This window comes from Marmota monax, unplaced genomic scaffold, assembly GCF_021218885.2.
Source record: "Marmota monax isolate L192 unplaced genomic scaffold, Marmota_monax_Labrador192_F-V1.1 WCK01_AAM20220418_F8-fsc00196, whole genome shotgun sequence".
NCBI classification, from domain to species: Eukaryota; Metazoa; Chordata; class Mammalia; order Rodentia; family Sciuridae; genus Marmota; species Marmota monax.
In genome coordinates, this window is record NW_026694390.1 from 751,602 (window position 1) to 763,457 (window position 11,856).

At 45.3% G+C, this 11,856-nt stretch overlaps 2 protein-coding genes across 2 annotated transcripts; one reads left to right on the top strand and one right to left on the bottom strand.

The window, feature by feature from the left end:
* Positions 1-1,711: 1,711 nt before the first annotated feature.
* On the bottom strand, positions 1,712-8,322 carry Nop16 (NOP16 nucleolar protein). Its single transcript, XM_046467970.2, has 5 exons — positions 7,988-8,322; positions 7,790-7,898; positions 6,526-6,601; positions 4,025-4,131; positions 1,712-2,114 (listed from the first exon to the last, which is right to left on the bottom strand). The coding sequence occupies exons 1-5, from the start codon at positions 8,092-8,094 to the stop codon at positions 1,971-1,973; spliced, it is 543 nt and encodes a 180-aa protein (XP_046323926.1). The 5' UTR covers positions 8,095-8,322; the 3' UTR covers positions 1,712-1,970.
* Positions 8,313-9,255, top strand: Higd2a (HIG1 hypoxia inducible domain family member 2A). Its single transcript, XM_046467971.2, has 2 exons — positions 8,313-8,531; positions 8,856-9,255. The coding sequence occupies exons 1-2, from the start codon at positions 8,315-8,317 to the stop codon at positions 9,020-9,022; spliced, it is 384 nt and encodes a 127-aa protein (XP_046323927.1). The 5' UTR covers positions 8,313-8,314; the 3' UTR covers positions 9,023-9,255.
* Positions 9,256-11,856: the final 2,601 nt, after the last annotated feature.

Genomic DNA, 11,856 nt, shown 5'->3' on the forward strand with positions numbered 1-11,856 from the left:
AACATCTGCCTTGGCCCACCCTGTGGATTCCCAGGCAGGATCCCTGCCCTCAAGCTTATCTAGCAAGGGATGCCAAGTAAAGAAAAATGATTGCTGGGCTTAGTGGCACATGCTTGTAATCCCATCAATTTGGGAGCCTGAGGCAGTTGGATCACAAGTTAAAGGTAAGCCTTGGCAACTTAGTGAGACCCCTCTCAAAAAAATTAAAGGACTGGGGATATAGCTCAATGGTAAAGGACCCCTGGGTTCAATCCCCAGTACCAAAACAAAAAAGAAAAATAGGTAGATATGGGGCTCAGGTCTTTGGCCCTGGTTTTGATCCCTAGCACAAAAAAATAAACATGTATTGTTATAGGAAGTCTGGGGGTGGCAACTACAGGGTACACCCAGCCTAGGGGCAAGGGCTAGTGGTAGGGAAGGCTTCCTAAAGTTGGCACCTGAACTGGATAAAAAAACAGGGCAAGGGGATAGCCTGGTCAAATGCTAGAATTTGGAATTCTGTAGACAGGAAGTTATGAAGCCAAATAGGCCCTCAGGAGCTCTGCTAGACAAGATCCTAAAAACCGCTCTCAATGCTCATAATGGCCAGTCACTGATGAAATCTAAGGCTGAGTCCAAAAGAGGGTGTTCTGGGACTCTTCCAGCCCACCTTGATAGTGTGGGATGGGTGGGCTGCAGAAAGCCTAGGAGATTTGACTTCAAGCCCCACTTTAACATCTCTCCAGCCTGTTTCCTTTATATGTAAGATGAAGATAAAAGCTCGCACCTCACAGGGTTTCTCAAAAGCAATGAAATGTAAACACACCAAGCCTTTTTTCTCTTTTTTTTTTTAGTCCTGGGGATTAAACCCAGGGGTACTCTACCCCTGAGCTATATCCCTCCCACCCCCTTTTAAAATTTTGAGACAGCATCTTGCTAAGTTGCTGAAGATGGCCTTGAACCTCAGATCTTTCTGCATCAGCCTCCAGAATTGCTGATTCTGTGTACCACAGCACCCAAGTCAAGCCCCTACTTTGAAGAACAGTGAAGACACATTATAGGTGCTTCTAGGAGAAACCCTAACAATAAGGCCTAAGTTGCGGATGAAGTATTAGGACTTAAGGAAATACCCACCCCATGCCCTGCCTCACATGTCACTGCATTCAGGTAGGCCTGGCTCAAGGATGACCACAAAATGTACAGCCCAATGCACTGCTCACAACAGAGTGGTATACAGCAAGCAGTCCACCATAGTCCCAGAGGCAGGTTTGGGGCCTGGGGTTCACTTCAGGCCAAAGTCAACAAGCAGTTTAAAGTAGAAAGGTAGATCACTTGGCGGGCAGACTAGGAGTTGGCTCCTTAACCTCTGGCAGAGAAGCCATAGCTGGCTCAGGGTTGGGATTAGAATACCAAGGCAGGCTCCCTTCCAAGCAGTGAGCTTCTATGGGAGGGTAAACTGAACTGCTGCACAGGAGACAAAGGCAGAGAGCAATCAAGAAAAGGAAGGAGAGGCTGGGGATATAGCTGTTTGGTAGAGTGCTTGCCTTGAAGCAGAAGTCCCTGGGTTTGATCCCCAGCACCCCCCACCCCCAAAAAAGGAAGGAGACTACCTACAAGGCATGTGCATGTGGCATATGCTTGTTGGGCAAGATGATCTCTGCGCTATTACAGTTGGTTTTCTCTGAGGCAGCCCCAGGACTTGGGATTGGGAAATATAAAACTAGCAACAAAGTAAAATATCTTATTTTATTATGTACAGACATATTCAAATAAAGCACCCACTCTGAAAACAAGTTCTGGCATTTCTGAGAGCTCCCAAAGGAATATAAATTGGAGTCTCAGAGACAGTTCCTTTCCCAGAGGAGGAGGAATGTAACCTGACTCCACAGGATTAGCCAATCTCATCTAAAGCCACACTCTCTCTGCCTTAAACCCTGGCTCCAGCTTCACTGGTCCTGGAAAAGCCTCAGCCTGAAACAGGTATAAACCAGTCACTCAACCTCCATTTTATTCTTCTGCAAAGAATCGATGAAAGTTTGCCACTCTGCTGGGTAAAAACGTTTATAGACGTTGATCTTATTCCGAATTTGTTTGGGGGTATCTTGATAGTAATTCTTCTCATCCCGAGCCATGGCCTAAAGAAGAGAGGAGGGCTACTTGAAGAAAGCTAGACAGGCAAAGTTTTCAATCATAGTGATACCGCTGGTTATCAATGATGAATTCTGCTCCCTCACATGTTTTAAGTTTGAACATTAGAGAAGCACACCGAGGCACGCATATAAAGCAGTGTTTATTTAAAAGAGGGTAACAGACTTCTCTCAGGAGAAGGGGGCCATAGCTGGTATCCTAGTATGCCAAGAAGCAAGTATTTTGCCTTTATCCCTCTCCTTCCTGCTTACGTGATTAGGCCCAGGAATACTTGGTGTGATGGCCAAAAGGTGGGAAAAAGGTGGGCTGAAGGGGGAAAGGCAGGATGGAGCAGCCTAGGACACACAGCTCCCAGTAGGAAGGGGCAATTCCTGGGATAGGTTACCTTAGCAACAGGTTGGAGCAGGGGCAGGTTCTTGATAAGGGTGGAGGAAAGGCTCTGAAGGAATTAAGATTTCAGTCCCTCAGGGGACAGTCTCTAACTTCCCATAAAATTGACTTCAATTGATCAAAACTGACTTCCTTGATCAACGTGACTTGATTTACCTATCTACACTGACTGCTTGTCTAATTCTGGCTTCAATAGCTCTGCCTGAATTGAGCAAGCCATTTCCTACCTTGAGGTCCAGATGCCTCACCTCAAAAGCCATGGTATATGTGGAACTCTTCTGTACTATGGAGCTAGGGAAATGAGTACAAATGTCTTTAAAGACCAGGCAGAAAGAAGAGTTCAGTGGGCCAAATAGGAACTATAGCCAGCTAAATAGTTCATTTCCCATAGACAGCCAGCTAATCCCACCTGGGCGCAGAGGTCCAGTATAGCCAGCTCTTTCAATTAAAAAAAAAAAAAAAAGAATCAAAAATATATATCGGGCTGGGGATGTGGCTCAAGAGGTAACGCGCTCGCCTGGCATGCGCGGGGCGCTGGGTTCGATCCCCAGCACCACATAAAAATAAAGATGTCGTGTCCACCGAAAACTGAAAAAATAAATATTAAAAAATTCTCTCTCTTCCAAGAAAAACACACACACACACATATAGTTTTATCCCTCCCATACCTAAAATGGCAACTAGTTTAAGTTGTTCAGTTCTTTAAAAACAACATCGAGGGCTGGGGATGTGGCTCAAGCAGTAGCGCGCTCGCCTGGCATGCGTGCGGCCTGGGTTCGATCCTCAGCACCACATACAAACAAAGATGTTGTGTCCTCCAAAAACTAAATAAAATTTAAAAATAAATAAATAAATAAAAATAAAAACAACATCGAAGCTGGGCATGGTGGCGCACACCTGTAATCCCAGGGGCTAGGAAGACTGAGACAGGAGAATCGGGAGTTCAAGGCCAGCCTCAGCAATGGTGAAGCACTAAGCAACTCAGAGAGACTCTGTCTCTAAATAAAATACAAAATAGGGCTGGGATGTGGCTCAGTGGTTGAGTGCCCCTGAGTTCACTCCCCAGTACAAAAAAAAAAAAAAAAGCCAGGCAGTCTCACATGCCTATAATCCCGAGGCTCAGGAGGCTGAGGCAGGAGGAACCCAAGTTCAAAGCCAGCCTTAGCAACTTAGTGAGACCCTATCTCTAAATAAAAAAATTAAAAAGGCCTGAGGATGTGGCTCAGTGGTTAAGTGCCCTTGGTTCATTCCCCAGTACCAAAACAAACAAAACACCATGGAAGCAAAACAACATGTTTGTGAATGGGATATGAACCACAAGCAACTGTCTATCTCTACTGTTAGCATTCTGTTCATTTGGGATCCCTTTCCTAGAGCCTCTTTCCTCCCTTTCCTTGTACTCAGTCTCAGGAAACAGGCAGTAGGCAAGCAGAAAAGGCCCTGAAGAGTCCAGTATGCCTTCCCAAGCAGTTCAAGTAGTTCTTCCTGTAAATCCTGAGCCACTCACCTTATAGTCCTCTCCATGGTTCTCCACCATGTAGCGGACATAGTCAATGAGGTCCCGAGACAGGGTGTTTCCTTTCTTTTCTGGGAGGCTGGCTTCTGCTTCTAGATCTGGGGTAAGAGAAGCCAGGAGACAGAATGAGGCTTTGCCTTCTACATTGTTAGAGCTACCCTCAATACCCCCTTACCCAATCCCAGGCCACAAGTATTTCTTTACCAACCCATTCCCAAATTCACTGCTGCAATCTTCTTTAGCCCTAGGATCCCAGACTCTGCCTATGACACAAATATCTGTCAGTATGGCAACTACCTGAAAAGCAAATCACTTCTCTCTAGGACTTAGATGGATTTAAAAGGCACCAAACTACCTGTTTAGTACCAGGTTCTGGGACTAAGAGAAATGAAGATACATTGCCTTCCCAGAAAGCAGGGCTCCCAGTGGTAGAGCACTTACTTAGCACAGCTGAGGCCCTCAGCACCATATTAAAACAACAACAAACAAACAACTAAATAAAATAAAGATTAAATTCTTTTTTTTTTTTAATATTTATTTCTTAGTTTTAGGTGAACACAATATCTTTGTTTCAATGTGGTGCTGAGAATCGAACCCAGTGCCTCACACATGCTAGGCGAGCACGCTACCACTTGAGCCACATCCCCAGCCCCAAGATTAAATTCTTAAAAAAAAAAAAAAAGGACCATCTTTTCTTGGTGTCTTGCACCAACACAGGAAATGGAAATGTCTATATAAGTGAAAACAAGAGCTGCAGGGACTAGGAGGGCCTTTCTCTATGCAAGGGGAAAAAAATCTAAGCTATGGAGACAACTGTTTCACTTTAATAAATAACTGCATAGGCTGAGGGTATAACTCAGCAGTGGAGTGCTTGCCTAGCAACAATAAAAGAAAAGCTAGGCAAAAAAATCATCCCATTTCTCATCTATGAAGGGAGGAAAATAGCTACTTCATAGAAACAAGGATGTTAAATCTAATCTAGTTGTTAGGTGCTAATATTGCTTATAGTCAAAATTATGTTTGTCATAACTGGAGCAGGGAGAAAAAGGGAGTAGTTTAAGGGGTATAGTTTGAGTTTTGCAAAATCAAAGTTCTAGAGATCTGTTGCCCAACACTGAATATAACACCAGTGAACTTAAAAACATCTCAGATGGTAAATTTATTTATGTATTTATTTATTTATATTGGGGGGATTGAACCCAGGGGTGCTTTACCACTAAGCAACATCCCCATTCCTTTTTATTTTTTGAGACAGAATCTAACTAAGTTGTTTAGGGCCTAAGTTGCTGAGGCTGGCCTTGATCCTTCTGCCTCAACTCCCAAGTCACTGGACTTACAGGTGTGCACCACCAAGCCCAGCCAGATGGTAAATTTTATGTAATTTTAAAGCCACGATTTAAATTTTTAAAAATAATAAAAAAAAAATCAAAAACAAAATTTTTATAATAAATACATGTAGCTTTGGGTATACAATCCTGTGCAGTATTTTTTTTTTCCCACATTGAACAGTCCACTAATTCTTATGAGAACCATAAAGATAAGCTACAGACAGGAATACAGGCTGAGGCTCAATCCTTTCCACTGAAAAAAATTACAAAAAAGCACAAGAAAACCCATGAAGTTAAGGGAAAGGATCAATGGGTGAAAAACTCTTTATAGAGTATTCCTGTTTTCCTGACTTAGTATCAGTCTCCAGCTGGGTGTGGTGGTACACACCTGTGATCCCAGCAACTCAGGATAATCACAAGTTCCAGGCCAACCTGAGCAACTTAAGGACACCCTGTCTTAAACTAAAAGAAATGAAATGAATTAGAAAAGGGCAGGGGCTGTAGCTCAGGGTTCAATCCCTAGTGTGGCCAGGGGTAGGGAATCCAGTCTCTTTAGCCTTAATACTACCTGACAATCTTTAGTCTTAATACACATGAAATTGATTTGCCATTGGAAAAATTAAATAAAATAAATGGTGGAATCTCCAAAAGTAAGTTCATCCTTAAATTCATGAGAAGCCAAATACATGCCTGAGACTTATTGGTTTCTTTTCCAGACTCATTTACCTGGCTATATCCCCCTGAACATCTCTTGACTTTAGTTGACACACTTTTTGTCTTTCTTTTTTTTGGTTGTACTGGGGACTGAACCCAGGAACACTTTACCACTGAACTACATCCCCAGCTCTTTATATTTTTTTCATTTTAAGGTAGGGTCTCCCTCTTGTTGCTCCAGCTGGCCCCAAACTTGCGATACTCCTAACTCAGCCTCCTGGATTAATGGAATTACAGGTGGGCACCACCACACCTGGCTCACACACTTAAGTTTAGTCAATATTAGCCTGAAAATGTCTCAGTGGAGGACACAGTCCTAACTTTACAGAGACCTAGACCATCTCCTTTTCCCTCTCTGAACCTTGGTCTCTCCAGCTTTAAAATGAGGACATCCGAGGACTCTTTCCAACTCTGATAGTATAGGACCATGAATTAGAGGCCCATACCCACCATTTAGCACATAGGGCTTCCGCACAAGCTCCTTAGGCCTCTCCTCCACGTCAATGTCCATGCCCATGGCCTTCACCTGCAGAGAACAGAAGCTGTGAGACCAGCAGACAAGGAAGGTCCTTTGATCAAGGAAAGTTTGATCAGAATCAAAGAAAGATGCTGCCACCTGAACACAACTATATCATCCCTAAGAATCCCTGCCCAAGACTAAGCAGAACTAGATAACAAGAACCAGTGCCCTGAAGGTTTCTAGAACCAAAATCCAAAGTTCCCAAAGAATCACATAAAGGCCTATGTACATGACTGTTTATAAAATGAGTACAGTACTCCTTGCCTTCCTCATTTGGTTGTATGACAACTGAGCTGAAACAATGCAAGGGAAAGTACTTTATAATTTTAAACGGGAGGAGGAGCGTCTACCTGACAGTGCTTAGCTATAACTTCATAACTGTTCAAGAAGCAGAAGTGTCATTTTCCTCTGGCATGAAGAATTAAAGAGAAATTTGCCTAAAGACATGGGACAAATTCATTCAGCAAGCCCATTCCTTAGGTTATCAAGTGACATCCTAAGCACACCAGAGAAAAACACAAGAGATTCTGTTACCAAGGAAATTATGTTAGGAGGAAGATGCACAGACAATAAACAGAGAAGCAAATAAGTTAATAAGCATATACTATGATATCTTTACAAGTGCTATAAATTAAAGGGGGGAAGAGATGCTGGGTGAAGAAGGATGCTATTTTTGAAAGTTTGAAGGCATGGTCCAGAAAAAGACTTACAGAGGAGAAACTAGTCTTAGCGAAACCTTAGGCCAAGGATGACTAGGGAAAGGTGTAGGAAATAATAAATTAAAGTCTCAAACTCCAGGGCGTCCTTATTAGGAAAGTCAAGAACAGAAAAAGATAAATTCCGGAAACTAACCTTCGAGATGCCAAGGGACCCCAAAAGGTTAATTTCCAAGGAAAATATTGAGTGCAGGAAGAGAGAATAAACTCCAAATCAGGTCCAAACGTGTGCTGAGGAGATGTGTGAGAGGTGGTGAAGGGACCCTCGACAACAGTCAGTACAGGATGACCAAATGAACTGTGGGCAAGTGGAGAAAAGCGTGAGGGAGCATCAAATTCTGAATCCCAGCAAGGCAGAGGAAGAAGGAAGAAGGAAAAAAGAGATAAAAAACCTGAGGAAAGGGAGCAAGGAAAGGAGAGGAGGAAGGAAGGAGAAAAAGAAAAGGAGACAAGGCCCGGGATGCTGCCTTGTCAATACCTTTTTCTTACGGAGGGGAACCGCCTTGTTGGGATCCATGGCCAACCCCATCTCCGCCAGGTTCTGCCGCACGGATTTGGCGTGGTCCCAGGCATGTCGGATGTGGGAGCTACCGGCAAAAAGAGAGTTCGTGGTTCTATCACCTCGCGGGCGATCCTTGTCAATGTCCCCCTGTTCCCCAAACCCCGAGCCACTCACCACTCGATCCGTGGCGCTGCCTTCCGTCGAGCATTCCGATTCAGACGCTTTCGGTTGACATTATAGCCGAACTTCTGCCTCCGAGTTTTGCCCTTAGCCTTGGGCATTGCGCTGACCGCCTCACCAGCAGCTCACCCCTGAAGCCCCGCACTTACAACCTCGTGTTAACAGACTCCTTCCGGCGGAGGAGCGCCGGGCTTTTCAGGCTTTTTTGGGAAATGTAGTCTTTCCCTTGGCGCTTCCGCATCGATTACTACGACTCCCAGAATGCAATTGGTTCTTGCGCCTGCGTACTACACGAATATGTTCGTTTTCCCCGCCCCTTTCATGACCTCATCAGGAGGCGGAGTTCAACGTCCGGAGTATCTCCTTACCTCTGTTGCCCCAGACATGGCAACTCCCAGTCCTGTGACTCCCGAGACACCCTTTGAACCATCTAAGCCCCCAGTCATTGAGGGCTTCAGCCCCAGTATTTACAGCAATCCGGAAGGCTTCAAGGAAAAGTTTCTTCGCAAGACTCGAGAAAACCCAATGGTACCCATAGGTAAGTGAGTACTGTAGGAACTGTAAACGAAGAGGACAGTGATGTCGGGGGGAATGAAACTGGGGAGGACCGGGAACTCCAGGAGGCACCGAATGAGATCGAACCGGAGACGTGGGAGAAGGGGCGGGGCAGTGAGGGTAAAACTGGAACCAGAGCAGTGCATGTTTGGCGGGGCCGGGATGGGACGGACTCTTGGACTCTCGAGGAAGACCCCGCCTCGGCCAACCACTTCCTCTCTCCCTGCTGTTGTTTAGTGGTCTCGTCCTTGGGGAAGGGACCTCTGGTACCCTACTCGCTGCTCCCCTAGTTTTGTCCCCTCCCCAGGCTGCCTGGGCACGGCGGCCGCCCTCACCTATGGCCTCTACTGCTTCCATCGCGGCCATAGCCAGCGCTCACAGCTCATGATGCGAACCCGGATCGCCGCCCAGGGCTTCACGGTCGCAGCCATCTTGTTGGGTTTAGCTGCATCGGCTATGAAGTCTCGACCCTGATGCCACTGCCGGCTCGTGAAAGCTCCGCGGAAGATCATTCCAAACCGCAGGAGCAACCACCAGCCCTGCCAAAGAGACTCATTCCCTGTCTCCTCGACAGGCTTCAGGCCCCTGTGTTGTTTAGGGAGGAAGTGGCCGATTGTGTGATCGACAAGATTTTTTTTTCCAGAAATCCCAGATTCGGTGGTTTGGGTGTTGCCCTTCCTCCCTACTTAATAAACTCTAATCCACCAGTGGTATGGTGAATGCATTCTCAGCCTCACTCCCGTGGCCAAAACCATGGTTTGGGGTCTTTGGTTTTAGGAGGAATCAGACTGAATATTGGAGTGACCCTTAAAAAATCTTGGCGTCTGGTCTTTCCCAAACTTTCCTGGTTAACAGTCACCTGGGACACTTGTTAAAAGGGGAGATTTTATGGGCATAGTGGTGCGCGGCTCAGTTGACTGTGACAAGAGGATTTCAATTTCCAGGCCAGCCTGGGCAGTTAAAGGAAAGCTATATCAAATTTTTAAAAAGCTTGGAATGAGTGATGTTGAGTAGTACAGTGCTCCTGAGTTCAATTCCCAGCTGGGAGTGGGTGGAGTGTAGAACTTTCCAGGCACCTCTCCTTGAGATTCTAGCTTCTAGTTCAGTGGGCCTAGAGTGATGCTGTTTGGAAGAAGAAACAAATCTAGCCAACAGTTTTCAAACTTTAGTCTTCCGATGAGGCCTGCCATGGTCCTGTCAGATAGGAAGCTCTGCCCTCCACTCTGCATCTGCTCTACACCCCATTCCCACCTGAAAACCCCTGGGGCTTCACTGATCAGTACTCTCAGCTTTGGATAGGAAGCCTCAAACAAATATTCCTGATCTGTGGTCAGCTCTCAAGAGTTGACTATATCATCCCTAAGAATGATTTAGGGACCTACACTCTTCCCATATGTGACCATCTTTTCAGTACAATCTCTAAACTGATAGAAGAGGAAAGAAATTAAAAAGACACTTCACACCTTATTGAGCCCTGACACAGTCTGGATCTCTTGAGTGGAGGAGTGTACAATCAGTGCCAGGTAAATTTCTTGCCTTCACCATGGTCTTTGAGGCAGATCAAAAATCAGAGCCAATAGTGTATTGTAATGACTCTTGGCCTCAAGATGCAAGAAAAGGATTATTGAGTGGTGAGGACTATAGCACTTTAAAAAAAGAATGTCCACTATAAGTATTGGTATTATGGTGTTTCCCCACCACCACCCCCAAAAAAAGATAGTTGAGGGCTGGGGATATAGCTCAGTTAGTAGAGTGCTTGCCTCACATGCACAAAGCCCTGGGTTCAATCCCCAGCACCACACATACACACAAAAAGATAGTTGAAGTCCTAACTCATAGTTCATTAGAATGTGACCTTATTGGCAATAGGGACTTTATAGAGGTAATAGTTTAAATGAGGTCATTAGGGGTGGACGTTAATCCAAGATGATTGATATCCTTATAAAAAGGGAAACTTTGGACACAAAGACAGACACACATAGAGGACAGATGATGTGAAGATGTTCCTGTGATATTGGAGGCAAAACTGGAGCATGCATCTACAAGCCCAGGAATGCCTGAAGCCACCAGAAGCTAGGAGAGGCATGGCACCGATTCTTCCCTAGTATGTTCAGAGGGGGTGTCCCTGGTGACACTTGATTTTGGACTTCTCACTTCCAGAACTATGAGACAACAAATTTATTTTTTCTTTGGTGGTGCTGGGGATCGAACCCAGTGCATTATACATGCTTGGCCGGGTACACCCCCAACCTGGAGACAATTTCTGTTTTCTAACCTAGATTGTACTACTTTGTTACAGTGGCCCTAGGGAACTAACACTGTTGGCAAATACTCAATTTTTTTTTTAAAGCTGGGTATAGTGGCACAAGCCTGTGACTCAGGAGGATCCGAAGTTCAAGGCCAGCCTTAACAACTTTGCAAGACCCTTAGCAACTTAGGGAGACCCTGTCTCAAGAAATAAAAAGGCCTAGGGATATAGCTCAGTGACCACTCCTGTGGTCGCTGGTTGTTATACCTAATTCATAGGCAGGTACAGCTGGAGGAGGGGATAAATTAGGCAGAGCAATGGGCACTTCACATCCAGAAGGTCCCAGCCAACTCCAAGGAAAGGTGTCCAACAGAGGCTGCTTTTACCAGCCTCTTACCCAGGCTTGGAAAAAGCCACCACGGGATGTCGGTCTTCCCTGTTTCTTCCCACTGGAAGCCATATCCCCCTGGAAGCCTTAGTGTCTTTATCTACATGTGAAAACAGCAGAATCCTTCTTACTTCACAGGTTTGTGAAAGGATCAGAAAGGATCAAGGTTACAAACGCATTCTATGAGAGGTTGTCTTTCCTCTTAAGTATGGAGGCAACAGACAGGTTAGGGCTTCCACTTCTAGGTGGGAGCTCTTAGGCTTCCAAGGTGTTATGGTTTAGATTGGAAATGTTCCCCAAAGAGCTCAGGTATTGAAAGCATGGTCCCCAGCACAGCAAGGTTCAGAGGTAGGGTTTTTAGGTAATGTTTGGAATATGAAGGCTTTGACCTCACCAGTGAATTAATCCATTGACAACTAAATAGACTACTGGGGGGGTGGAATCTAGATGAAGGAAGTAGGTCACTGGGGGGCATTCTCCCCAGCTCCTTCTTTCCCTCCTTTTGCGTGATCCCTTTCTCTCCCCCTCCCCCCACCTCTCCTCCCACTTGGAGCCTGCTAAACCTATATAGACTGAACCTCTAAAACTGTGAGCCAAAATAAACCTTTCCTCCTTTAAGTTGTTCTTTTCAGGTATTCTTTACCTTCTTCCAAGGCCATGAAGCTGGAAAAG